Source organism: Lagopus muta, chromosome 26 (assembly GCF_023343835.1).
Source record: "Lagopus muta isolate bLagMut1 chromosome 26, bLagMut1 primary, whole genome shotgun sequence".
In the NCBI taxonomy this organism is placed as follows: domain Eukaryota; kingdom Metazoa; phylum Chordata; class Aves; order Galliformes; family Phasianidae; genus Lagopus; species Lagopus muta.
The window spans coordinates 2,933,441-2,960,113 of NC_064458.1; the positions used below are offsets into that span (position 1 = coordinate 2,933,441).

The 26,673-nt window shown below is 55.2% G+C and overlaps 1 protein-coding gene across 1 annotated transcript in view; it reads left to right on the top strand.

Moving 5' to 3' along the window:
- MUC16 (mucin 16, cell surface associated) overlaps positions 1–26,591 on the top strand; it is a 47,626-nt gene extending 21,035 nt beyond the window's left edge. The window contains exons 14-88 of the mRNA XM_048927234.1: positions 182–324; positions 438–505; positions 897–1,069; positions 1,155–1,193; positions 1,424–1,566; positions 1,680–1,747; positions 2,139–2,311; positions 2,401–2,439; positions 2,670–2,812; positions 2,926–2,993; positions 3,385–3,557; positions 3,643–3,681; positions 3,912–4,054; positions 4,168–4,235; positions 4,627–4,799; positions 4,885–4,923; positions 5,154–5,296; positions 5,410–5,477; positions 5,869–6,041; positions 6,131–6,169; positions 6,400–6,542; positions 6,656–6,723; positions 7,115–7,287; positions 7,373–7,411; positions 7,642–7,784; positions 7,898–7,965; positions 8,357–8,529; positions 8,619–8,657; positions 8,888–9,030; positions 9,144–9,211; positions 9,603–9,775; positions 9,865–9,903; positions 10,134–10,276; positions 10,390–10,457; positions 10,849–11,021; positions 11,107–11,145; positions 11,376–11,518; positions 11,632–11,699; positions 12,091–12,263; positions 12,353–12,391; positions 12,622–12,764; positions 12,878–12,945; positions 13,337–13,509; positions 13,595–13,633; positions 13,864–14,006; positions 14,120–14,187; positions 14,579–14,751; positions 14,837–14,875; positions 15,106–15,248; positions 15,362–15,429; positions 15,821–15,993; positions 16,079–16,117; positions 16,348–16,490; positions 16,604–16,671; positions 17,063–17,235; positions 17,321–17,359; positions 17,590–17,732; positions 17,846–17,913; positions 18,305–18,477; positions 18,563–18,601; positions 18,832–18,974; positions 19,088–19,155; positions 19,547–19,719; positions 20,736–20,884; positions 20,961–21,028; positions 21,337–21,509; positions 22,009–22,123; positions 22,757–22,929; positions 23,263–23,426; positions 24,102–24,169; positions 24,606–24,760; positions 25,261–25,424; positions 25,523–25,587; positions 26,250–26,425; positions 26,527–26,591. Coding sequence (XP_048783191.1) covers positions 182–324; positions 438–505; positions 897–1,069; positions 1,155–1,193; positions 1,424–1,566; positions 1,680–1,747; positions 2,139–2,311; positions 2,401–2,439; positions 2,670–2,812; positions 2,926–2,993; positions 3,385–3,557; positions 3,643–3,681; positions 3,912–4,054; positions 4,168–4,235; positions 4,627–4,799; positions 4,885–4,923; positions 5,154–5,296; positions 5,410–5,477; positions 5,869–6,041; positions 6,131–6,169; positions 6,400–6,542; positions 6,656–6,723; positions 7,115–7,287; positions 7,373–7,411; positions 7,642–7,784; positions 7,898–7,965; positions 8,357–8,529; positions 8,619–8,657; positions 8,888–9,030; positions 9,144–9,211; positions 9,603–9,775; positions 9,865–9,903; positions 10,134–10,276; positions 10,390–10,457; positions 10,849–11,021; positions 11,107–11,145; positions 11,376–11,518; positions 11,632–11,699; positions 12,091–12,263; positions 12,353–12,391; positions 12,622–12,764; positions 12,878–12,945; positions 13,337–13,509; positions 13,595–13,633; positions 13,864–14,006; positions 14,120–14,187; positions 14,579–14,751; positions 14,837–14,875; positions 15,106–15,248; positions 15,362–15,429; positions 15,821–15,993; positions 16,079–16,117; positions 16,348–16,490; positions 16,604–16,671; positions 17,063–17,235; positions 17,321–17,359; positions 17,590–17,732; positions 17,846–17,913; positions 18,305–18,477; positions 18,563–18,601; positions 18,832–18,974; positions 19,088–19,155; positions 19,547–19,719; positions 20,736–20,884; positions 20,961–21,028; positions 21,337–21,509; positions 22,009–22,123; positions 22,757–22,929; positions 23,263–23,426; positions 24,102–24,169; positions 24,606–24,760; positions 25,261–25,424; positions 25,523–25,587; positions 26,250–26,425; positions 26,527–26,591 — 8,264 coding nt within the window. The remainder of the gene's footprint in view (positions 1–181; positions 325–437; positions 506–896; positions 1,070–1,154; positions 1,194–1,423; positions 1,567–1,679; positions 1,748–2,138; positions 2,312–2,400; positions 2,440–2,669; positions 2,813–2,925; positions 2,994–3,384; positions 3,558–3,642; positions 3,682–3,911; positions 4,055–4,167; positions 4,236–4,626; positions 4,800–4,884; positions 4,924–5,153; positions 5,297–5,409; positions 5,478–5,868; positions 6,042–6,130; positions 6,170–6,399; positions 6,543–6,655; positions 6,724–7,114; positions 7,288–7,372; positions 7,412–7,641; positions 7,785–7,897; positions 7,966–8,356; positions 8,530–8,618; positions 8,658–8,887; positions 9,031–9,143; positions 9,212–9,602; positions 9,776–9,864; positions 9,904–10,133; positions 10,277–10,389; positions 10,458–10,848; positions 11,022–11,106; positions 11,146–11,375; positions 11,519–11,631; positions 11,700–12,090; positions 12,264–12,352; positions 12,392–12,621; positions 12,765–12,877; positions 12,946–13,336; positions 13,510–13,594; positions 13,634–13,863; positions 14,007–14,119; positions 14,188–14,578; positions 14,752–14,836; positions 14,876–15,105; positions 15,249–15,361; positions 15,430–15,820; positions 15,994–16,078; positions 16,118–16,347; positions 16,491–16,603; positions 16,672–17,062; positions 17,236–17,320; positions 17,360–17,589; positions 17,733–17,845; positions 17,914–18,304; positions 18,478–18,562; positions 18,602–18,831; positions 18,975–19,087; positions 19,156–19,546; positions 19,720–20,735; positions 20,885–20,960; positions 21,029–21,336; positions 21,510–22,008; positions 22,124–22,756; positions 22,930–23,262; positions 23,427–24,101; positions 24,170–24,605; positions 24,761–25,260; positions 25,425–25,522; positions 25,588–26,249; positions 26,426–26,526) is intronic.
- The last annotated feature ends 82 nt before the right edge of the window (positions 26,592–26,673 follow it).

Here is a 26,673-nt window from a genome sequence, read left to right on the forward strand (position 1 = left end):
GCGGGCCTCTCGTCCCATGAGCTCGTGAAGCCTGGGACAAGTGCAGAACCCGCCAGACTTTGCCATCACAGTGACGGCTGGGGAGGAGAAATAGCTGGCCAGGCACCACTGCCTTGGCCCTCCCACAGCCTTCACAGCCGTCCTCCTGCACCCTCTCACTCCCCATCTGTGCTTCTTGCAGCTCCCACTCGGCCGCCAACCACACCTCCAGGCCTCGAGCGTTTCACCGTCAACTTCACCATCACCAATCTCCCCTACGATTCCGACCTGCACGTTCCTCACTCGGCAAAGCTCAACAGCACCCAGAGGGTCATGACCACCTTGGTACGTAACCCGCAACGCTGACAAGGCCGGAAGGGGACCTTGCCTGACACTGGCTCTGGAAAGTATCCAGCGATGCAAGCAGGCTTCTCATCACAAACCTTTCTCGTTGCCAGCTCAACCGCCTTCTCAAGGACACCAGCATTGGCCCCAATTTCCTTGGATGTGCAACGACAGCCTTCAGGTAGGGGTGGCCACCCAGGGTCCCTGCTCAGATGCCAGCACTCGCGGTCCCACCACACTTCTACTCTGTCACCACCAAGACCTTCTCCCTGCTCTCATTCTCCCTCACCACCTCGGCCCTTGGAGCCTCCCCTCGCCGCCAGACCCCTAACCCTCGGGTCATGGTGCTGAGCAAAGAACGACTCCACAGTCTCCTCCTGCCCACGGCTAACGGAAACAAAGCCGTACTTTCAGTGGAGGCAGGAGTGGAAGGGAGCCCCAGCTCGGCCTGACCGGGCAGTGCCGAGCATGCATTCACGGAGACGCGCACGTTCAGCAGCCGCAAAGCCTGTCGACCTTGGAGCAATGAGGTGCAGAAGCCAGGTGCTCAGGCATGGCTTTCTGTTTGGCAGGTCCCTGAGGCAAGGCGACAACACAGGCGTGGACCTCGTCTGCAGCTACAGGAAGGAGCCCTCCAGCCCTGACTTGGACAGGGTGGGCCTTTACCACGAAGTGAGCAACAAGACCAGAGCCGTCACGCGCCTGGGCCCCTACAGCCTGGACAGGACCAGCCTCTACGTCAACGGTGAACAAGGCCTCTCCTGCTGCCTCCCTCTGGCCCTCCGCCTTCCCCCCACGGAGCTCCAGCTCATGTCTCTCTCTCATTCCAGGTTACAACGAACAGCCAGTGATGCGGCCAGTGACGCCCAGTGAGTACCACACTGGGGCAGGATGCACCCAAAAGGCAACGGGTGCCTCGCGGGCCTCTCGTCCCATGAGCTCGTGAAGCCTGGGACAAGTGCAGAACCCGCCAGACTTTGCCATCACAGTGACGGCTGGGGAGGAGAAATAGCTGGCCAGGCACCACTGCCTTGGCCCTCCCACAGCCTTCACAGCCGTCCTCCTGCACCCTCTCACTCCCCATCTGTGCTTCTTGCAGCTCCCACTCGGCCGCCAACCACACCTCCAGGCCTCGAGCGTTTCACCGTCAACTTCACCATCACCAATCTCCCCTACGATTCCGACCTGCACGTTCCTCACTCGGCAAAGCTCAACAGCACCCAGAGGGTCATGACCACCTTGGTACGTAACCCGCAACGCTGCCAAGGCCGGAAGGGGAGCTTGCCTGACACTGGCTCTGGAAAGTATCCAGCGATGCAAGCAGGCTTCTCATCACAAACCTTTCTCGTTGCCAGCTCAACCGCCTTCTCAAGGACACCAGCATTGGCCCCAATTTCCTTGGATGTGCAACGACAGCCTTCAGGTAGGGGTGGCCACCCAGGGTCCCTGCTCAGATGCCAGCACTCGTGGTCCCGCCACACTTCCGCTCTGTCACCACCAAGACCTTCTCCCTGCTCTCATTCTCCCTCACCACCTCGGCCCTTGGAGCCTCCCCTCGCCGCCAGACCCCTAACCCTCGGGTCATGGTGCTGAGCAAAGAACGACTCCACAGTCTCCTCCTGCCCACGGCTTCCGGAAACAAAGCCGTACTTTCAGTGGAGGCAGGAGTGGAAGGGAGCCCCAGCTCGGCCTGACCGGGCAGTGCCGAGCATGCATTCACGGAGACGCACACGTTCAGCAGCCGCAAAGCCTGTCGACCTTGGAGCAACGAGGTGCAGAAGCCAGGTGCTCAGGCATGGCTTTCTGTTTGGCAGGTCCCTGAGGCAAGGCGACAACACAGGCGTGGACCTCGTCTGCAGCTACAGGAAGGAGCCCTCCAGCCCTGACTTGGACAGGGTGGGCCTTTACCACGAAGTGAGCAACAAGACCAGAGCCGTCACGCGCCTGGGCCCCTACAGCCTGGACAGGACCAGCCTCTACGTCAACGGTGAACAAGGCCTCTCCTCCTGCCTCCCTCTGGCCCTCCGCCTTCCCCCCACGGAGCTCCAGCTCATGTCTCTCTCTCTCTCATTCCAGGTTACAACGAACAGCCAGTGATGCGGCCAGTGACGCCCAGTGAGTACCGCACTGGGGCAGGATGCACCCAAAAGGCAACGGGTGCCTCGCGGGCCTCTCGTCCCATGAGCTCGTGAAGCCTGGGACAAGTGCAGAACCCGCCAGACTTTGCCATCACAGTGACGGCTGGGGAGGAGAAATAGCTGGCCAGGCACCACTGCCTTGGCCCTCCCACAGCCTTCACAGCCGTCCTCCTGCACCCTCTCACTCCCCATCTGTGCTTCTTGCAGCTCCCACTCGGCCGCCAACCACACCTCCAGGCCTCGAGCGTTTCACCGTCAACTTCACCATCACCAATCTCCCCTACGATTCCGACCTGCACGTTCCTCACTCGGCAAAGCTCAACAGCACCCAGAGGGTCATGACCACCTTGGTACGTAACCCGCAACGCTGCCAAGGCCGGAAGGGGAGCTTGCCTGACACTGGCTCTGGAAAGTATCCAGCGATGCAAGCAGGCTTCTCATCACAAACCTTTCTCGTTGCCAGCTCAACCGCCTTCTCAAGGACACCAGCATTGGCCCCAATTTCCTTGGATGTGCAACGACAGCCTTCAGGTAGGGGTGGCCACCCAGGGTCCCTGCTCAGATGCCAGCACTCGCGGTCCCACCACACTTCCGCTCTGTCACCACCAAGACCTTCTCCCTGCTCTCATTCTCCCTCACCACCTCGGCCCTTGGAGCCTCCCCTCGCCGCCAGACCCCTAACCCTCGGGTCATGGTGCTGAGCAAAGAACGACTCCACAGTCTCCTCCTGCCCACGGCTTCCGGAAACAAAGCCGTACTTTCAGTGGAGGCAGGAGTGGAAGGGAGCCCCAGCTCGGCCTGACCGGGCAGTGCCGAGCATGCATTCACGGAGACGCACACGTTCAGCAGCCGCAAAGCCTGTCGACCTTGGAGCAACGAGGTGCAGAAGCCAGGTGCTCAGGCATGGCTTTCTGTTTGGCAGGTCCCTGAGGCAAGGCGACAACACAGGCGTGGACCTCGTCTGCAGCTACAGGAAGGAGCCCTCCAGCCCTGACTTGGACAGGGTGGGCCTTTACCACGAAGTGAGCAACAAGACCAGAGCCGTCACGCGCCTGGGCCCCTACAGCCTGGACAGGACCAGCCTCTACGTCAACGGTGAACAAGGCCTCTCCTGCTGCCTCCCTCTGGCCCTCCGCCTTCCCCCCACGGAGCTCCAGCTCATGTCTCTCTCTCATTCCAGGTTACAACGAACAGCCAGTGATGCGGCCAGTGACGCCCAGTGAGTACCGCACTGGGGCAGGATGCACCCAAAAGGCAACGGGTGCCTCGCGGGCCTCTCGTCCCATGAGCTCGTGAAGCCTGGGACAAGTGCAGAACCCGCCAGACTTTGCCATCACAGTGACGGCTGGGGAGGAGAAATAGCTGGCCAGGCACCACTGCCTTGGCCCTCCCACAGCCTTCACAGCCGTCCTCCTGCACCCTCTCACTCCCCATCTGTGCTTCTTGCAGCTCCCACTCGGCCGCCAACCACACCTCCAGGCCTCGAGCGTTTCACCGTCAACTTCACCATCACCAATCTCCCCTACGATTCCGACCTGCACGTTCCTCACTCGGCAAAGCTCAACAGCACCCAGAGGGTCATGACCACCTTGGTACGTAACCCGCAACGCTGACAAGGCCGGAAGGGGACCTTGCCTGACACTGGCTCTGGAAAGTATCCAGCGATGCAAGCAGGCTTCTCATCACAAACCTTTCTCGTTGCCAGCTCAACCGCCTTCTCAAGGACACCAGCATTGGCCCCAATTTCCTTGGATGTGCAACGACAGCCTTCAGGTAGGGGTGGCCACCCAGGGTCCCTGCTCAGATGCCAGCACTCGCGGTCCCACCACACTTCCGCTCTGTCACCACCAAGACCTTCTCCCTGCTCTCATTCTCCCTCACCACCTCGGCCCTTGGAGCCTCCCCTCGCCGCCAGACCCCTAACCCTCGGGTCATGGTGCTGAGCAAAGAACGACTCCACAGTCTCCTCCTGCCCACGGCTTCCGGAAACAAAGCCGTACTTTCAGTGGAGGCAGGAGTGGAAGGGAGCCCCAGCTCGGCCTGACCGGGCAGTGCCGAGCATGCATTCACGGAGACGCACACGTTCAGCAGCCGCAAAGCCTGTCGACCTTGGAGCAACGAGGTGCAGAAGCCAGGTGCTCAGGCATGGCTTTCTGTTTGGCAGGTCCCTGAGGCAAGGCGACAACACAGGCGTGGACCTCGTCTGCAGCTACAGGAAGGAGCCCTCCAGCCCTGACTTGGACAGGGTGGGCCTTTACCACGAAGTGAGCAACAAGACCAGAGCCGTCACGCGCCTGGGCCCCTACAGCCTGGACAGGACCAGCCTCTACGTCAACGGTGAACAAGGCCTCTCCTGCTGCCTCCCTCTGGCCCTCCGCCTTCCCCCCACGGAGCTCCAGCTCATGTCTCTCTCTCATTCCAGGTTACAACGAACAGCCAGTGATGCGGCCAGTGACGCCCAGTGAGTACCGCACTGGGGCAGGATGCACCCAAAAGGCAACGGGTGCCTCGCGGGCCTCTCGTCCCATGAGCTCGTGAAGCCTGGGACAAGTGCAGAACCCGCCAGACTTTGCCATCACAGTGACGGCTGGGGAGGAGAAATAGCTGGCCAGGCACCACTGCCTTGGCCCTCCCACAGCCTTCACAGCCGTCCTCCTGCACCCTCTCACTCCCCATCTGTGCTTCTTGCAGCTCCCACTCGGCCGCCAACCACACCTCCAGGCCTCGAGCGTTTCACCGTCAACTTCACCATCACCAATCTCCCCTACGATTCCGACCTGCACGTTCCTCACTCGGCAAAGCTCAACAGCACCCAGAGGGTCATGACCACCTTGGTACGTAACCCGCAACGCTGACAAGGCCGGAAGGGGACCTTGCCTGACACTGGCTCTGGAAAGTATCCAGCGATGCAAGCAGGCTTCTCATCACAAACCTTTCTCGTTGCCAGCTCAACCGCCTTCTCAAGGACACCAGCATTGGCCCCAATTTCCTTGGATGTGCAACGACAGCCTTCAGGTAGGGGTGGCCACCCAGGGTCCCTGCTCAGATGCCAGCACTCGTGGTCCCGCCACACTTCCGCTCTGTCACCACCAAGACCTTCTCCCTGCTCTCATTCTCCCTCACCACCTCGGCCCTTGGAGCCTCCCCTCGCCGCCAGACCCCTAACCCTCGGGTCATGGTGCTGAGCAAAGAACGACTCCACAGTCTCCTCCTGCCCACGGCTTCCGGAAACAAAGCCGTACTTTCAGTGGAGGCAGGAGTGGAAGGGAGCCCCAGCTCGGCCTGACCGGGCAGTGCCGAGCATGCATTCACGGAGACGCACACGTTCAGCAGCCGCAAAGCCTGTCGACCTTGGAGCAACGAGGTGCAGAAGCCAGGTGCTCAGGCATGGCTTTCTGTTTGGCAGGTCCCTGAGGCAAGGCGACAACACAGGCGTGGACCTCGTCTGCAGCTACAGGAAGGAGCCCTCCAGCCCTGACTTGGACAGGGTGGGCCTTTACCACGAAGTGAGCAACAAGACCAGAGCCGTCACGCGCCTGGGCCCCTACAGCCTGGACAGGACCAGCCTCTACGTCAACGGTGAACAAGGCCTCTCCTCCTGCCTCCCTCTGGCCCTCCGCCTTCCCCCCACGGAGCTCCAGCTCATGTCTCTCTCTCTCTCATTCCAGGTTACAACGAACAGCCAGTGATGCGGCCAGTGACGCCCAGTGAGTACCGCACTGGGGCAGGATGCACCCAAAAGGCAACGGGTGCCTCGCGGGCCTCTCGTCCCATGAGCTCGTGAAGCCTGGGACAAGTGCAGAACCCGCCAGACTTTGCCATCACAGTGACGGCTGGGGAGGAGAAATAGCTGGCCAGGCACCACTGCCTTGGCCCTCCCACAGCCTTCACAGCCGTCCTCCTGCACCCTCTCACTCCCCATCTGTGCTTCTTGCAGCTCCCACTCGGCCGCCAACCACACCTCCAGGCCTCGAGCGTTTCACCGTCAACTTCACCATCACCAATCTCCCCTACGATTCCGACCTGCACGTTCCTCACTCGGCAAAGCTCAACAGCACCCAGAGGGTCATGACCACCTTGGTACGTAACCCGCAACGCTGACAAGGCCGGAAGGGGACCTTGCCTGACACTGGCTCTGGAAAGTATCCAGCGATGCAAGCAGGCTTCTCATCACAAACCTTTCTCGTTGCCAGCTCAACCGCCTTCTCAAGGACACCAGCATTGGCCCCAATTTCCTTGGATGTGCAACGACAGCCTTCAGGTAGGGGTGGCCACCCAGGGTCCCTGCTCAGATGCCAGCACTCGCGGTCCCACCACACTTCCGCTCTGTCACCACCAAGACCTTCTCCCTGCTCTCATTCTCCCTCACCACCTCGGCCCTTGGAGCCTCCCCTCGCCGCCAGACCCCTAACCCTCGGGTCATGGTGCTGAGCAAAGAACGACTCCACAGTCTCCTCCTGCCCACGGCTTCCGGAAACAAAGCCGTACTTTCAGTGGAGGCAGGAGTGGAAGGGAGCCCCAGCTCGGCCTGACCGGGCAGTGCCGAGCATGCATTCACGGAGACGCACACGTTCAGCAGCCGCAAAGCCTGTCGACCTTGGAGCAACGAGGTGCAGAAGCCAGGTGCTCAGGCATGGCTTTCTGTTTGGCAGGTCCCTGAGGCAAGGCGACAACACAGGCGTGGACCTCGTCTGCAGCTACAGGAAGGAGCCCTCCAGCCCTGACTTGGACAGGGTGGGCCTTTACCACGAAGTGAGCAACAAGACCAGAGCCGTCACGCGCCTGGGCCCCTACAGCCTGGACAGGACCAGCCTCTACGTCAACGGTGAACAAGGCCTCTCCTGCTGCCTCCCTCTGGCCCTCCGCCTTCCCCCCACGGAGCTCCAGCTCATGTCTCTCTCTCATTCCAGGTTACAACGAACAGCCAGTGATGCGGCCAGTGACGCCCAGTGAGTACCGCACTGGGGCAGGATGCACCCAAAAGGCAACGGGTGCCTCGCGGGCCTCTCGTCCCATGAGCTCGTGAAGCCTGGGACAAGTGCAGAACCCGCCAGACTTTGCCATCACAGTGACGGCTGGGGAGGAGAAATAGCTGGCCAGGCACCACTGCCTTGGCCCTCCCACAGCCTTCACAGCCGTCCTCCTGCACCCTCTCACTCCCCATCTGTGCTTCTTGCAGCTCCCACTCGGCCGCCAACCACACCTCCAGGCCTCGAGCGTTTCACCGTCAACTTCACCATCACCAATCTCCCCTACGATTCCGACCTGCACGTTCCTCACTCGGCAAAGCTCAACAGCACCCAGAGGGTCATGACCACCTTGGTACGTAACCCGCAACGCTGACAAGGCCGGAAGGGGACCTTGCCTGACACTGGCTCTGGAAAGTATCCAGCGATGCAAGCAGGCTTCTCATCACAAACCTTTCTCGTTGCCAGCTCAACCGCCTTCTCAAGGACACCAGCATTGGCCCCAATTTCCTTGGATGTGCAACGACAGCCTTCAGGTAGGGGTGGCCACCCAGGGTCCCTGCTCAGATGCCAGCACTCGCGGTCCCACCACACTTCCGCTCTGTCACCACCAAGACCTTCTCCCTGCTCTCATTCTCCCTCACCACCTCGGCCCTTGGAGCCTCCCCTCGCCGCCAGACCCCTAACCCTCGGGTCATGGTGTTGAGCAAAGAACGACTCCACAGTCTCCTCCTGCCCACGGCTTCCGGAAACAAAGCCGTACTTTCAGTGGAGGCAGGAGTGGAAGGGAGCCCCAGCTCGGCCTGACCGGGCAGTGCCGAGCATGCATTCACGGAGACGCACACGTTCAGCAGCCGCAAAGCCTGTCGACCTTGGAGCAATGAGGTGCAGAAGCCAGGTGCTCAGGCATGGCTTTCTGTTTGGCAGGTCCCTGAGGCAAGGCGACAACACAGGCGTGGACCTCGTCTGCAGCTACAGGAAGGAGCCCTCCAGCCCTGACTTGGACAGGGTGGGCCTTTACCACGAAGTGAGCAACAAGACCAGAGCCGTCACGCGCCTGGGCCCCTACAGCCTGGACAGGACCAGCCTCTACGTCAACGGTGAACAAGGCCTCTCCTCCTGCCTCCCTCTGGCCCTCCGCCTTCCCCCCACGGAGCTCCAGCTCATGTCTCTCTCTCTCTCATTCCAGGTTACAACGAACAGCCAGTGATGCGGCCAGTGACGCCCAGTGAGTACCGCACTGGGGCAGGATGCACCCAAAAGGCAACGGGTGCCTCGCGGGCCTCTCGTCCCATGAGCTCGTGAAGCCTGGGACAAGTGCAGAACCCGCCAGACTTTGCCATCACAGTGACGGCTGGGGAGGAGAAATAGCTGGCCAGGCACCACTGCCTTGGCCCTCCCACAGCCTTCACAGCCGTCCTCCTGCACCCTCTCACTCCCCATCTGTGCTTCTTGCAGCTCCCACTCGGCCGCCAACCACACCTCCAGGCCTCGAGCGTTTCACCGTCAACTTCACCATCACCAATCTCCCCTACGATTCCGACCTGCACGTTCCTCACTCGGCAAAGCTCAACAGCACCCAGAGGGTCATGACCACCTTGGTACGTAACCCGCAACGCTGACAAGGCCGGAAGGGGACCTTGCCTGACACTGGCTCTGGAAAGTATCCAGCGATGCAAGCAGGCTTCTCATCACAAACCTTTCTCGTTGCCAGCTCAACCGCCTTCTCAAGGACACCAGCATTGGCCCCAATTTCCTTGGATGTGCAACGACAGCCTTCAGGTAGGGGTGGCCACCCAGGGTCCCTGCTCAGATGCCAGCACTCGCGGTCCCACCACACTTCCGCTCTGTCACCACCAAGACCTTCTCCCTGCTCTCATTCTCCCTCACCACCTCGGCCCTTGGAGCCTCCCCTCGCCGCCAGACCCCTAACCCTCGGGTCATGGTGTTGAGCAAAGAACGACTCCACAGTCTCCTCCTGCCCACGGCTTCCGGAAACAAAGCCGTACTTTCAGTGGAGGCAGGAGTGGAAGGGAGCCCCAGCTCGGCCTGACCGGGCAGTGCCGAGCATGCATTCACGGAGACGCACACGTTCAGCAGCCGCAAAGCCTGTCGACCTTGGAGCAATGAGGTGCAGAAGCCAGGTGCTCAGGCATGGCTTTCTGTTTGGCAGGTCCCTGAGGCAAGGCGACAACACAGGCGTGGACCTCGTCTGCAGCTACAGGAAGGAGCCCTCCAGCCCTGACTTGGACAGGGTGGGCCTTTACCACGAAGTGAGCAACAAGACCAGAGCCGTCACGCGCCTGGGCCCCTACAGCCTGGACAGGACCAGCCTCTACGTCAACGGTGAACAAGGCCTCTCCTCCTGCCTCCCTCTGGCCCTCCGCCTTCCCCCCACGGAGCTCCAGCTCATGTCTCTCTCTCTCTCATTCCAGGTTACAACGAACAGCCAGTGATGCGGCCAGTGACGCCCAGTGAGTACCGCACTGGGGCAGGATGCACCCAAAAGGCAACGGGTGCCTCGCGGGCCTCTCGTCCCATGAGCTCGTGAAGCCTGGGACAAGTGCAGAACCCGCCAGACTTTGCCATCACAGTGACGGCTGGGGAGGAGAAATAGCTGGCCAGGCACCACTGCCTTGGCCCTCCCACAGCCTTCACAGCCGTCCTCCTGCACCCTCTCACTCCCCATCTGTGCTTCTTGCAGCTCCCACTCGGCCGCCAACCACACCTCCAGGCCTCGAGCGTTTCACCGTCAACTTCACCATCACCAATCTCCCCTACGATTCCGACCTGCACGTTCCTCACTCGGCAAAGCTCAACAGCACCCAGAGGGTCATGACCACCTTGGTACGTAACCCGCAACGCTGCCAAGGCCGGAAGGGGAGCTTGCCTGACACTGGCTCTGGAAAGTATCCAGCGATGCAAGCAGGCTTCTCATCACAAACCTTTCTCGTTGCCAGCTCAACCGCCTTCTCAAGGACACCAGCATTGGCCCCAATTTCCTTGGATGTGCAACGACAGCCTTCAGGTAGGGGTGGCCACCCAGGGTCCCTGCTCAGATGCCAGCACTCGCGGTCCCACCACACTTCCGCTCTGTCACCACCAAGACCTTCTCCCTGCTCTCATTCTCCCTCACCACCTCGGCCCTTGGAGCCTCCCCTCGCCGCCAGACCCCTAACCCTCGGGTCATGGTGCTGAGCAAAGAACGACTCCACAGTCTCCTCCTGCCCACGGCTTCCGGAAACAAAGCCGTACTTTCAGTGGAGGCAGGAGTGGAAGGGAGCCCCAGCTCGGCCTGACAGGGCAGTGCCGAGCATGCATTCACGGAGACGCACACGTTCAGCAGCCGCAAAGCCTGTCGACCTTGGAGCAACGAGGTGCAGAAGCCAGGTGCTCAGGCATGGCTTTCTGTTTGGCAGGTCCCTGAGGCAAGGCGACAACACAGGCGTGGACCTCGTCTGCAGCTACAGGAAGGAGCCCTCCAGCCCTGACTTGGACAGGGTGGGCCTTTACCACGAAGTGAGCAACAAGACCAGAGCCGTCACGCGCCTGGGCCCCTACAGCCTGGACAGGACCAGCCTCTACGTCAACGGTGAACAAGGCCTCTCCTGCTGCCTCCCTCTGGCCCTCCGCCTTCCCCCCACGGAGCTCCAGCTCATGTCTCTCTCTCATTCCAGGTTACAACGAACAGCCAGTGATGCGGCCAGTGACGCCCAGTGAGTACCGCACTGGGGCAGGATGCACCCAAAAGGCAACGGGTGCCTCGCGGGCCTCTCGTCCCATGAGCTCGTGAAGCCTGGGACAAGTGCAGAACCCGCCAGACTTTGCCATCACAGTGACGGCTGGGGAGGAGAAATAGCTGGCCAGGCACCACTGCCTTGGCCCTCCCACAGCCTTCACAGCCGTCCTCCTGCACCCTCTCACTCCCCATCTGTGCTTCTTGCAGCTCCCACTCGGCCGCCAACCACACCTCCAGGCCTCGAGCGTTTCACCGTCAACTTCACCATCACCAATCTCCCCTACGATTCCGACCTGCACGTTCCTCACTCGGCAAAGCTCAACAGCACCCAGAGGGTCATGACCACCTTGGTACGTAACCCGCAACGCTGCCAAGGCCGGAAGGGGAGCTTGCCTGACACTGGCTCTGGAAAGTATCCAGCGATGCAAGCAGGCTTCTCATCACAAACCTTTCTCGTTGCCAGCTCAACCGCCTTCTCAAGGACACCAGCATTGGCCCCAATTTCCTTGGATGTGCAACGACAGCCTTCAGGTAGGGGTGGCCACCCAGGGTCCCTGCTCAGATGCCAGCACTCGCGGTCCCGCCACACTTCCGCTCTGTCACCACCAAGACCTTCTCCCTGCTCTCATTCTCCCTCACCACCTCGGCCCTTGGAGCCTCCCCTCGCCGCCAGACCCCTAACCCTCGGGTCATGGTGCTGAGCAAAGAACGACTCCACAGTCTCCTCCTGCCCACGGCTTCCGGAAACAAAGCCGTACTTTCAGTGGAGGCAGGAGTGGAAGGGAGCCCCAGCTCGGCCTGACCGGGCAGTGCCGAGCATGCATTCACGGAGACGCACACGTTCAGCAGCCGCAAAGCCTGTCGACCTTGGAGCAATGAGGTGCAGAAGCCAGGTGCTCAGGCATGGCTTTCTGTTTGGCAGGTCCCTGAGGCAAGGCGACAACACAGGCGTGGACCTCGTCTGCAGCTACAGGAAGGAGCCCTCCAGCCCTGACTTGGACAGGGTGGGCCTTTACCACGAAGTGAGCAACAAGACCAGAGCCGTCACGCGCCTGGGCCCCTACAGCCTGGACAGGACCAGCCTCTACATCAACGGTGAACAAGGCCTCTCCTGCTGCCTCCCTCTGGCCCTCCGCCTTCCCCCCACGGAGCTCCAGCTCATGTCTCTCTCTCTCTCATTCCAGGTTACAACGAACAGCCAGTGATGCGGCCAGTGACGCCCAGTGAGTACCGCACTGGGGCAGGATGCACCCAAAAGGCAACGGGTGCCTCGCGGGCCTCTCGTCCCATGAGCTCGTGAAGCCTGGGACAAGTGCAGAACCCGCCAGACTTTGCCATCACAGTGACAGCTGGGGAGGAGAAATAGCTGGCCAGGCACCACTGCCTTGGCCCTCCCACAGCCTTCACAGCCGTCCTCCTGCACCCTCTCACTCCCCATCTGTGCTTCTTGCAGCTCCCACTCGGCCGCCAACCACACCTCCAGGCCTCGAGCGTTTCACCGTCAACTTCACCATCACCAATCTCCCCTACGATTCCGACCTGCACGTTCCTCACTCGGCAAAGCTCAACAGCACCCAGAGGGTCATGACCACCTTGGTACGTAACCCGCAACGCTGCCAAGGCCGGAAGGGGAGCTTGCCTGACACTGGCTCTGGAAAGTATCCAGCGATGCAAGCAGGCTTCTCATCACAAACCTTTCTCGTTGCCAGCTCAACCGCCTTCTCAAGGACACCAGCATTGGCCCCAATTTCCTTGGATGTGCAACGACAGCCTTCAGGTAGGGGTGGCCACCCAGGGTCCCTGCTCAGATGCCAGCACTCGCGGTCCCGCCACACTTCCGCTCTGTCACCACCAAGACCTTCTCCCTGCTCTCATTCTCCCTCACCACCTCGGCCCTTGGAGCCTCCCCTCGCCGCCAGACCCCTAACCCTCGGGTCATGGTGCTGAGCAAAGAACGACTCCACAGTCTCCTCCTGCCCACGGCTTCCGGAAACAAAGCCGTACTTTCAGTGGAGGCAGGAGTGGAAGGGAGCCCCAGCTCGGCCTGACCGGGCAGTGCCGAGCATGCATTCACGGAGACGCACACGTTCAGCAGCCGCAAAGCCTGTCGACCTTGGAGCAATGAGGTGCAGAAGCCAGGTGCTCAGGCATGGCTTTCTGTTTGGCAGGTCCCTGAGGCAAGGCGACAACACAGGCGTGGACCTCGTCTGCAGCTACAGGAAGGAGCCCTCCAGCCCTGACTTGGACAGGGTGGGCCTTTACCACGAAGTGAGCAACAAGACCAGAGCCGTCACGCGCCTGGGCCCCTACAGCCTGGACAGGACCAGCCTCTACGTCAACGGTGAACAAGGCCTCTCCTGCTGCCTCCCTCTGGCCCTCCGCCTTCCCCCCACGGAGCTCCAGCTCATGTCTCTCTCTCATTCCAGGTTACAACGAACAGCCAGTGATGCGGCCAGTGACGCCCAGTGAGTACCACACTGGGGCAGGATGCACCCAAAAGGCAACGGGTGCCTCGCGGGCCTCTCGTCCCATGAGCTCGTGAAGCCTGGGACAAGTGCAGAACCCGCCAGACTTTGCCATCACAGTGACGGCTGGGGAGGAGAAATAGCTGGCCAGGCACCACTGCCTTGGCCCTCCCACAGCCTTCACAGCCGTCCTCCTGCACCCTCTCACTCCCCATCTGTGCTTCTTGCAGCTCCCACTCGGCCGCCAACCACACCTCCAGGCCTCGAGCGTTTCACCGTCAACTTCACCATCACCAATCTCCCCTACGATTCCGACCTGCACGTTCCTCACTCGGCAAAGCTCAACAGCACCCAGAGGGTCATGACCACCTTGGTACGTAACCCGCAACGCTGACAAGGCCGGAAGGGGACCTTGCCTGACACTGGCTCTGGAAAGTATCCAGTGATGCAAGCAGGCTTCTCATCACAAACCTTTCTCGTTGCCAGCTCAACCGCCTTCTCAAGGACACCAGCATTGGCCCCAATTTCCTTGGATGTGCAACGACAGCCTTCAGGTAGGGGTGGCCACCCAGGGTCCCTGCTCAGATGCCAGCACTCGCGGTCCCACCACACTTCCGCTCTGTCACCACCAAGACCTTCTCCCTGCTCTCATTCTCCCTCACCACCTCGGCCCTTGGAGCCTCCCCTCGCCGCCAGACCCCTAACCCTCGGGTCATGGTGCTGAGCAAAGAACGACTCCACAGTCTCCTCCTGCCCACGGCTTCCGGAAACAAAGCCGTACTTTCAGTGGAGGCAGGAGTGGAAGGGAGCCCCAGCTCGGCCTGACCGGGCAGTGCCGAGCATGCATTCACGGAGATGCACACGTTCAGCAGCCGCAAAGCCTGTCGACCTTGGAGCAATGAGGTGCAGAAGCCAGGTGCTCAGGCATGGCTTTCTGTTTGGCAGGTCCCTGAGGCAAGGCGACAACACAGGCGTGGACCTCGTCTGCAGCTACAGGAAGGAGCCCTCCAGCCCTGACTTGGACAGGGTGGGCCTTTACCACGAAGTGAGCAACAAGACCAGAGCCGTCACGCGCCTGGGCCCCTACAGCCTGGACAGGACCAGCCTCTACGTCAACGGTGAACAAGGCCTCTCCTGCTGCCTCCCTCTGGCCCTCCGCCTTCCCCCCACGGAGCTCCAGCTCATGTCTCTCTCTCATTCCAGGTTACAACGAACAGCCAGTGATGCGGCCAGTGACGCCCAGTGAGTACCACACTGGGGCAGGATGCACCCAAAAGGCAACGGGTGCCTCGCGGGCCTCTCGTCCCATGAGCTCGTGAAGCCTGGGACAAGTGCAGAACCCGCCAGACTTTGCCATCACAGTGACGGCTGGGGAGGAGAAATAGCTGGCCAGGCACCACTGCCTTGGCCCTCCCACAGCCTTCACAGCCGTCCTCCTGCACCCTCTCACTCCCCATCTGTGCTTCTTGCAGCTCCCACTCGGCCGCCAACCACACCTCCAGGCCTCGAGCGTTTCACCGTCAACTTCACCATCACCAATCTCCCCTACGATTCCGACCTACACGTTCCTCACTCGGCAAAGCTCAACAGCACCCAGAGGGTCATGACCACCTTGGTACGTAACCCACAACGCTGCCAAGGCCGGAAGGGGACCTTGCCTGACACTGGCTCTGGAAAGTATCCAGCGATGCAAGCAGGATTCTCATCACAAACCTTTCTCGTTGCCAGCTCAACCGCCTTCTCAAGGACACCAGCATTGGCCCCAATTTCCTTGGATGTGCAACGACAGCCTTCAGGTAGGGGTGGCCACCCAGGGTCCCTGCTCAGATGCCAGCACTCGCGGTCCCACCACACTTCCGCTCTGTCACCACCAAGACCTTCTCCCTGCTCTCATTCTCCCTCACCACCTCGGCCCTTGGAGCCTCCCCTCGCCGCCAGACCCCTAACCCTCGGGTCATGGTGTTGAGCAAAGAACGACTCCTCAGTCTCCTCCTGCCCACGGCTTCCGGAAACAAAGCCGTACTTTCAGTGGAGGCAGGAGTGGAAGGGAGCCCCAGCTCGGCCTGACCGGGCAGTGCCGAGCATGCATTCACGGAGACGCGCACGTTCAGCAGCCGCAAAGCCTGTCGACCTTGGAGCAATGAGGTGCAGAAGCCAGGTGCTCAGGCATGGCTTTCTGTTTGGCAGGTCCCTGAGGCAAGGTGACAACACAGGCGTGGACCTCGTCTGCAGCTACAGGAAGGAGCCCTCCAGCCCTGACTTGGACAGGGTGGGCCTTTACCACGAAGTGAGCAACAAGACCAGAGCCGTCACGCGCCTGGGCCCCTACAGCCTGGACAGGACCAGCCTCTACGTCAACGGTGAACAAGGCCTCTCCTGCTGCCTCCCTCTGGCCCTCCGCCTTCCCCCCACGGAGCTCCAGCTCATGTCTCTCTCTCATTCCAGGTTACAACGAACAGCCAGTGATGCGGCCAGTGACGCCCAGTGAGTACCACACTGGGGCAGGATGCACCCAAAAGGCAACGGGTGCCTCGCGGGCCTCTCGTCCCATGAGCTCGTGAAGCCTGGGACAAGTGCAGAACCCGCCAGACTTTGCCATCACAGTGACGGCTGGGGAGGAGAAATAGCTGGCCAGGCACCACTGCCTTGGCCCTCCCACAGCCTTCACAGCCGTCCTCCTGCACCCTCTCACTCCCCATCTGTGCTTCTTGCAGCTCCCACTCGGCCGCCAACCACACCTCCAGGCCTCGAGCGTTTCACCGTCAACTTCACCATCACCAATCTCCCCTACGATTCCGACCTGCACGTTCCTCACTCGGCAAAGCTCAACAGCACCCAGAGGGTCATGACCACCTTGGTACGTAACCCGCAACGCTGCCAAGGCCGGAAGGGGACCTTGCCTGACACTGGCTCTGGAAAGTATCCAGCGATGCAAGCAGGCTTCTCATCACAAACCTTTCTCGTTGCCAGCTCAACCGCCTTCTCAAGGACACCAGCATTGGCCCCAATTTCCTTGGATGTGCAACGACAGCCTTCAGGTAGGGGTGGCCACCCAGGGTCCCTGCTCAGATGCCAGCACTCGCGGTCCCACCACACTTCCGCTCTGTCACCACCAAGACCTTCTCCCTGCTCTCATTCTCCCTCACCACCTCGGCCCTTGGAGCCTCCCCTCGCCGCCAGACCCCTAACCCTCGGGTCATGGTGTTGAGCAAAGAACGACTCCACAGTCTCCTCCTGCCCACGGCTTCCGGAAACAAAGCCGTACTTTCAGTGGAGGCAGGAGTGGAAGGGAGCCCCAGCTCGGCCTGACCGGGCAGTGCCGAGCATGCATTCACGGAGACGCACACGTTCAGCAGCCGCAAAGCCTGTCGACCTTGGAGCAATGAGGTGCAGAAGCCAGGTGCTCAGGCATGGCTTTCTGTTTGGCAGGTCCCTGAGGCAAGGTGACAACACAGGCGTGGACCTCGTCTGCAGCTACAGGAAGGAGCCCTCCAGCCCTGACTTGGACAGGGTGGGCCTTTACCACGAAGTGAGCAACAAGACCAGAGCCGTCACGCGCCTGGGCCCCTACAGCCTGGACAGGACCAGCCTCTACGTCAACGGTGAACAAGGCCTCTCCTGCTGCCTCCCTCTGGCCCTCCGCCTTCCCCCCACGGAGCTCCAGCTCATGTCTCTCTCTCATTCCAGGTTACAACGAACAGCCAGTGATGCGGCCAGTGACGCCCAGTGAGTACCACACTGGGGCAGGATGCACCCAAAAGGCAACGGGTGCCTCGCGGGCCTCTCGTCCCATGAGCTCGTGAAGCCTGGGACAAGTGCAGAACCCGCCAGACTTTGCCATCACAGTGACGGCTGGGGAGGAGAAATAGCTGGCCAGGCACCACTGCCTTGGCCCTCCCACAGCCTTCACAGCCGTCCTCCTGCACCCTCTCACTCCCCATCTGTGCTTCTTGCAGCTCCCACTCGGCCGCCAACCACACCTCCAGGCCTCGAGCGTTTCACCGTCAACTTCACCATCACCAATCTCCCCTACGATTCCGACCTGCACGTTCCTCACTCGGCAAAGCTCAACAGCACCCAGAGGGTCATGACCACCTTGGTACGTAACCCGCAACGCTGCCAAGGCCGGAAGGGGACCTTGCCTGACACTGGCTCTGGAAAGTATCCAGCGATGCAAGCAGGCTTCTCATCACAAACCTTTCTCGTTGCCAGCTCAACCGCCTTCTCAAGGACACCAGCATTGGCCCCAATTTCCTTGGATGTGCAACGACAGCCTTCAGGTAGGGGTGGCCACCCAGGGTCCCTGCTCAGATGCCAGCACTCGCGGTCCCACCACACTTCCGCTCTGTCACCACCAAGACCTTCTCCCTGCTCTCATTCTCCCTCACCACCTCGGCCCTTGGAGCCTCCCCTCGCCGCCAGACCCCTAACCCTCGGGTCATGGTGTTGAGCAAAGAACGACTCCACAGTCTCCTCCTGCCCACGGCTTCCGGAAACAAAGCCGTACTTTCAGTGGAGGCAGGAGTGGAAGGGAGCCCCAGCTCGGCCTGACCGGGCAGTGCCGAGCATGCATTCACGGAGACGCACACGTTCAGCAGCCGCAAAGCCTGTCGACCTTGGAGCAATGAGGTGCAGAAGCCAGGTGCTCAGGCATGGCTTTCTGTTTGGCAGGTCCCTGAGGCAAGGTGACAACACAGGCGTGGACCTCGTCTGCAGCTACAGGAAGGAGCCCTCCAGCCCTGACTTGGACAGGGTGGGCCTTTACCACGAAGTGAGCAACAAGACCAGAGCCGTCACGCGCCTGGGCCCCTACAGCCTGGACAGGACCAGCCTCTACGTCAACGGTGAACAAGGCCTCTCCTGCTGCCTCCCTCTGGCCCTCCGCCTTCCCCCCACGGAGCTCCAGCTCATGTCTCTCTCTCATTCCAGGTTACAACGAACAGCCAGTGATGCGGCCAGTGACGCCCAGTGAGTACCACACTGGGGCAGGATGCACCCAAAAGGCAACGGGTGCCTCGCGGGCCTCTCGTCCCATGAGCTCGTGAAGCCTGGGACAAGTGCAGAACCCGCCAGACTTTGCCATCACAGTGACGGCTGGGGAGGAGAAATAGCTGGCCAGGCACCACTGCCTTGGCCCTCCCACAGCCTTCACAGCCGTCCTCCTGCACCCTCTCACTCCCCATCTGTGCTTCTTGCAGCTCCCACTCGGCCGCCAACCACACCTCCAGGCCTCGAGCGTTTCACCGTCAACTTCACCATCACCAATCTCCCCTACGATTCCGACCTGCACGTTCCTCACTCGGCAAAGCTCAACAGCACCCAGAGGGTCATGACCACCTTGGTACGTAACCCGCAACGCTGCCAAGGCCGGAAGGGGAGCTTGCCTGACACTGGCTCTGGAAAGTATCCAGCGATGCAAGCAGGCTTCTCATCACAAACCTTTCTCGTTGCCAGCTCAACCGCCTTCTCAAGGACACCAGCATTGGCCCCAATTTCCTTGGATGTGCAACGACAGCCTTCAGGTAGGGGTGGCCACCCAGGGTCCCTGCTCAGATGCCAGCACTCGCGGTCCCACCACACTTCCGCTCTGTCACCACCAAGACCTTCTCCCTGCTCTCATTCTCCCTCACCACCTCGGCCCTTGGAGCCTCCCCTCGCCGCCAGACCCCTAACCCTCGGGTCATGGTGTTGAGCAAAGAACGACTCCACAGTCTCCTCCTGCCCACGGCTTCCGGAAACAAAGCCGTACTTTCAGTGGAGGCAGGAGTGGAAGGGAGCCCCAGCTCGGCCTGACCGGGCAGTGCCGAGCATGCATTCACGGAGACGCACACGTTCAGCAGCCGCAAAGCCTGTCGACCTTGGAGCAATGAGGTGCAGAAGCCAGGTGCTCAGGCATGGCTTTCTGTTTGGCAGGTCCCTGAGGCAAGGCGACAACACAGGCGTGGACCTCGTCTGCAGCTACAGGAAGGAGCCCTCCAGCCCTGACTTGGACAGGGTGGGCCTTTACCACGAAGTGAGCAACAAGACCAGAGCCGTCACGCGCCTGGGCCCCTACAGCCTGGACAGGACCAGCCTCTACGTCAACGGTGCATGTCTTTTTCTTTTTTCCTCCATTTTTATCACATTTTTTTTTATTTATTTGCCATTCATCTTTTCATCTCCTTTTTTTTTTTTTTTTTTCTTGCTTTTTTTGTTTTATTATTGCTTATTTTTCACTTTTTCTGCTTTTTCCATGTTTCGTTGTTTGAGCATTATATAATTGTTTCCTTTTTCACTTTTTCTGTATTGTTCAGTGTGGATGGTTTCACAGCTCACCTTCCTCTACCTGTTTTCTGAAACTGTGATATTTTTTGTATTACCTTTTTCTCAGCCTGAGCCTCATTTTTTACACTGGTATCTTTAGCCTTAAGTGGTATTCTTTATGTTGATCAGGGCCATTTTCAAATGAGAAAGCGTGTGGTTTAATACATCTTATTATCATCTTATTATTTCTTATGAGATGACCCTTGATCACTGAAACTCCTCTGCATGTTATTCATTGCAGTACCAGAGCTCCAGAGTACAAGAGGTGTTTGTGCAATTCTCTTAGGTTTTGATTTTCGATTTTGGCTGGTCTTGTGCAGAACCTTTGCCTCTTCCAGCCAAGGATGTTCTATGATTCTGTGATTTTATTATCTCTCAGATCAGATAGGAAAAAGCAGATGGCAAAAAACTGTCAGCCTCATTAAGTTAAAACAATCACAAACCCTGAAGTCATTAGGAATATGACATGTTCAGTATTGCTGCTCTTGATCAGTTGGAGCCAGAAGACATTCTTGGAATATTTTCCTAATGATTGCTCATTTCTTTTCAGATTACAATGAACCACATGATCTGTCATGTAAGTATATTAAAATTTATCTGTCAAACTACTTAGAGATATAATTTACTTTTTTTTCTGATTTCACTGTGCTCATGAGATTGCCATATACCTCCAGTTTATGGTCATGTTCATAAGTTTCTTACGTAAATGTTATAAAAAAGACAAAAACAGATAATATTGCATCTTATGATTTTTTGTGTGTTTGTTTTTGCTAATCTGCATATTTTTTCTCTCTTACAGTGGAAAAGCCATTCAACACACAAAGCCCGGGACAAATAATACAGCAATTCACAGTGAACTTCACCATAACCAACCTCAGGTTCACTACAGACCTAGGGAGATCACATTCTGCTATATTCAATTCTACCAAGAAAATAATGCAACATTATGTAAGCTAACATCACGGTGTTCTTAATCACCCAGTGTTTTGCATTACCCATGCTCACAGAGACCTTTCCTTGTCAGATTGACCCTCTGCTTCGGAAAAGCAGCATTGGCCCTGACTTCATTGGCTGCAAAGCGATACTATTCAGGTAAGCAATGTAGCTGGAAGACAAATGGATTTACTTACGTTTGATTGATACTTAAAACCTTATTTTCCTTTCTCAAGAAGTCAGCAATAATGCTTTTATGCATTTTTCTATGTGCTTAATTTTACAAAGCCTTTGTGCTATAGCACCAACATCTCAGAATAACTTCTGCAGTTTATCTCTGACATTTGTGGACAGATTTTAATTGCTTCTTTTGTCTTGTTTTTCTTCTCTTTTTAATAACATCAGAAGAAAACCCACAGATTTTTAGAACGAGTAACAACTAAACTTGATTCCACTTGATTTCTCAGGTCAGTGACGAATAGAGATAGCACAGCAGTAGACAGCATCTGCAGCTACAGAAATGGCTCCCAAGTGCCCAATTTTGACAAAGCTACAGTTTATCAAGAACTAAGGAGCATGACAAACAACATCACCAAATTAGGAATCTATAAACTGGATAAGGAGAGCCTCTATGTCAACGGTAAGTGCATAACTTTCAGTCCTCCAGGCACCAGAGCAGTTTGGAACCACACTGGGCTTTAGGAAACTCTTCAGTTTAAAAAAAATAATAAAAGTAAATGTAAGGAAAAGGTGATCCTTCTAGAATTTTCTGCATGATTTGTGTAAGATGAAGTGCATGCTTCCAAGAACATTTTCACATTGACATTTTTGAAGATTTTAATTTCTACGTTGCATTGAAGAGTGAATTAATTTTAGTCTTGACAGCAATAATTCACTTGCATATGAACATTTCACCTGATCTCTCTACCCCACTTAGTTAAAGCAGTACATGTATTTTCTCACTGTAGTCCTTCATAATATAAAAGGCTCTTTCTGCCCAAGCAAGAATTTAACAGATTCACACCCTCAGGGACTGGCTCTGGTGATTCATTCCTGAATCATCCATTTAATTATCCCCTCTTTCATTCTTTAAGTGTATGGTTCACTCACAGAATATTTCTCTTGCATTTCCTTTTCAGGTTATAACGAACCACTCCAGAGATCACGTAAGTGCTTTGCCAAAAACAGGTTCCTTGGAGTAGTCTTAAAGTTTGAAAAGATTGTGGATGTCTCTGAAACCAAGTATAGCTTTTTGTACTGTAAAATAATAATCCTTCTCCCATTTGATTACAGATCTGAGAGTAACTACTGCTCCAAGCCCAACAACCAGCCATTTCACACTTAATTTCACCTTGACCAACTTCCAATATACTGCAGATCTGGATGCACCAAATTCCCGCAGATTCATTTCCACAGAGAAAGTTATCAAACATTATGTAAGTCTGGCTCTGGCCTTCCCATTTTGAGTTACAGTGATCTGGTATGCTTTCAAGTTCTCAAATTTACTTTATTACTATTATTTTAAATAGATTGACCCTCTGTTCAAAAGAAGCAGCATAAGCTCTGTCTACACTGGATGTAAAGTGATGAGATTTAGGTAAGATTCATGAAAGCTCAATTATCTATTTGTCTGTTCTCACGCAACTTATACTTGCATAAGTTACTACATGTGCTGATGCCAGAAAATAGAAGTCAGTGGCAACTGCTTTCCCATTCCCAAATTTGTTTATGGTGAAATTATCTTGGTATTCAAATGCTGCCACAATTCTTCACATTCCACTGAAAGATATAATGAGCGTTGCACTTATTCATAGCCACAGGAATCACACAGGGTGTTCTGTAAGCATCAGCAGCATCCTAAACTGTGTGTCTAACATTTTCACTTAGGTCTGGGAGACGCAGGGGTGACACAGGTGTGGATGCTGTCTGCAGCTACAAAAACAACGTCAGCATGGCCAGGTTTGACAGAGAAACAGTTTATCACGAGCTGAGCACCATGACAAATGGCATCACCAAACTAGGACACTACAGCCTAGAGAAGAACAGTCTGCACGTTAATGGTAAGCATGCATGAGCAGTAAAAAGCAATGATTTTTCATCACTTGGAGAGCACTCCTCCCTCTCCCATTCCATCAGGGCTGGAATACTAATGAACTTTTCCCTTTGGTTTGTTGGGATTCAGTGTGTTTTGGCATTAAGGCAAAAAAAAAAAAAAAAAAAGCCAACATGTTGTTGCTGGTCTAAGAGCACTTGCATCCCTTAAATCATACAAATTCCTGCACAACATCACTGTTACATCATATGAACTAAACATGGACGTACCCACATTTTTTTTTTGTGGTGTGCATAGATCTGCTGTAAAAATAAAAGCACTCTACCTTTTTTTAATTTAGGTTTCCACCTCACAGACACAGCTACCACCAGAAAGCCTGTCTTGAATAAAGCTCCAGCCATAACAGGATACAAACTGAGCTTTAGAATAGTCAGTGAAAACTTAACTAACCCAGACTCTCAGTCTCCAGAATACAAAGCAGCACTGGAAAGCATCAGCAAAAAGGTAAGGAGCTGCAGTTCAAATACCACCATATCTGCACTGTTCAACTTTTGCAGCAACTACTGCGTATTTACTTAAACTACTGTTTGCTTAATTAAAAAACAAAAAACAAAAAACAAAAAAGCAAAAAAACAAACACATTTGGGAACAAAATTTTCTAGAATCTAAAAAATGAGATTGGCTTTTCAGACAGTTAAATTTTTTAGTTTACATGTGGTTTTAAGCCTCCATCCGTGCACCATGAAATTTAAATGTACTCTTACTCAGCACTGTAGTCACATAGTCACCAACTCAGAAGTCAGCACATTCATAATAAATTGCTGAGAAAGGAACGGATTCTCTTCATCACCAATCCATCAACATACCTGACAAAGCCTTAGGCAGCTTTTGCTTTTTAAATGAAGTCATACCATTCTGTGCTTTGAGATCCCAGTCTGTTTTGTCCATGAAATATGGATCAAGATGACAGCCATCAGTCAATGAATTGCACAGTTTAACAGTGGCAGCTTGTCTAAATAAGACAAAATGGACTACCAAGCTGGAAGTCAGACCCCAGCAACAGAAGGCATATTCAGAAAAAAAATATAACATTGTTCCACATCTACAGGCCCTCCTGCTGCCCTAAAGCATCTACCAGAGCTCCAGAACTCATTATTTAACGTGACATTTTTCTTTCAGCTGAACCAATTGTACCATCAGAGCAACCTGCAAGACCAGTTCCTAAACTGCAGTATCACAAGACTAAGGTCTGTAATATAACTTTATTTTAAAAGGTTTACAAGATTGCAACCCCTAGTACTGTTCCCCAGCAGCCAAGTACTGTCCTTTGCAGAATTCTACCTGTCCATTAACAATTTGGTTCATGCCTTATCAGCTTCCTAGAATTCATCAGTTTGAATTCTTCTTAACTGATGCAAACTCAGACTCAGTCAGGATTTTTGTAGGGTATCCCCAGATCAGTATTTACTGATTGCCATCAGCAATTTTACCCCCTAAAAATGAGGTCTGAAGGGTGACTCTGTACCCTTCTGCCTTCCTCCTCCCAACTTGAACTCTGCTACTTTTAAAAAGAGAGCATTGGGCACATCTCTAGCGTCCTGCTTTCATGGGAAGAGGCTTGGACAAGAGACTCTCACATTGGTCAGTAGATTTTTAACTCAGAAGCTCTGTTTCTGTCCATAGGGCTGGATCCATAGTGGTTGACTGCAATTGCTTCTTCCAGCAAGAGCCCAGCATCAACAGGGCTGTGGTTGAAAAGGCTTTTCAGAATGGGACTTCAAATACAACTGGACTATGGTTGGGAAGCAGCTATCAGTTGCAAGAATTCTCAGTAGATGGTATGTTTAAATCTCAGCTGCCCTGTTTCCATTCAGATCATCTCATTGCCACAGAATTCCCCATTTTCTTCTCTAACGTGGGGAAAAGTCTATTACTAAGCTGAACTACTGAACAGAGGGCAGAGTTTAGCCATTTTTTTTGACCCATTCAGTCTGGATCAATCTATCCTTTAGTCCTCAATTGCTCCTGTGACTATTCAATGCTAAGCAAGAAAAAAGTGAAGTGATAACTACTTACCATAACTTCAAGCACTGAGGAATAAACAGATCTACCTTTTTCCAAATATATAATTCCTGAAGAACTGACTGGCTTAGTATATTGCAGAAAGATTGGTATTTCAAAGGGTAGTTTGGGAACTTGCTGTCAGATCCCAGTGCAACTCACTCTATTAACTTCATCACATTTTACCAACTAAGCCTTCCAAGCACCTTCTTCTGCACTGATTGGCAGAAGAACCTCCATTTCTCTTTGAGTTTATCCTAACTCTTTCACTTTCCAGGCTTGGAACTAGCAATTCAAGCAGCAACTGACAAAACACCTCTCAAGTCTGAGAAAGAAAGCTTCAGATTAAAATTCAGAATCACCAACCTCCCATACTCCCCAGAACTGCAGGACTCCAGGTCACAGATGTACCAAGAGAACAAAGAGAAAATTGAGAAAGAGGTAAGTTAACAGCAATAGCTTGGAATGATTTCCCTGTCCAAATTAAAGATGCATTAAATTTACTCATTTTTCTCAACTGTTCTGTTTCTTCCCATCAGCTCAATGTATTCAGAAATAGTAGCATGAAGAACTACTTTGCTGGCTGTACCGTGGAGAGTTTTGGGTATGACCTACTTTGGAAGTGTTTACGTTTCATCAGAAAGAGTATTTAAGCAGAAATGGCATTCAGAGCCACAGCCATGGTGCTTATGCCTCGTTGCCAATATTTGTGCTCTTGATGACACATAAAATACACTCATTCTCTCATTTGGCTTATTCAAATAAGCTAAAAATTAAACATATTCACAAATATGTCATGATAACTGACTGGCCTGAGATTTAAATCTACTTTATCTTCTTCACCATCTCTTTGGAGGAACAAACAAAAAAAAAAGATGAGCTGATTTATCTTAGAAATGCCTGGGATTGAGACACTGGGTGTATTTCACAGGCCAGGGAGGTGGTGGGGTCACTGTCCCTGGAGGTGTTCAGAAACATGGAGATGTGGCACTGAGGGACATGGGCAGAGGGCATGGTGGGATGGGTTGGGGTTGGACTGGATGACCTTAGAGGTCTTTTCCAACCTGAATGATCTGATGATTCCAAGGCTATACAAGTGCCTTTCTCACCCAGCTGACACTACAAAAAAACTGAGTTATGATCACAAAACATCACATAGCTATCCACAAGCATGAATCTGAGGCTGAATCCCTCTCCCTAATTCTATTCGGCTCTGTGCTTCTTTCTTCTTGTCCCATAACAATGATTCTGGTTTTCATCCTCCAGGCCAGTCCATGGGAAACCTTACACAAGCATCACCTCTGTCTGCAAATTCACACATGATCCCTTCTTAAGGACTTTACAAAAGCAAGAGGTGTATGAAGAGCTGCAACGCTTGACAGATGGGTTCACCAAGCTGGGCCCCACCTATGAGCTGGATGAGCAGAGTTTAGTGGTTGAAGGCAAGTGCTCCCAAGATGACTTTGCAGGAACTTTTGTTACTTTTGTTTTTGTCACCTCTGTAGTGCTCTGTTTCTCAACTGTCCCACCCTTTCTTTTCCAGATTACTCTTCGCCCTCAGCAGCAGAACAAGACTCCAAAAGATCTGGTGAGTGTTTTTGTTTTTAGAGTGACTCACCCTAAAGCCACCAAACATTTGAGCTACAGTAAATTAGTATGACTTAGTTTGAATGGAATTAGGACCTATGGA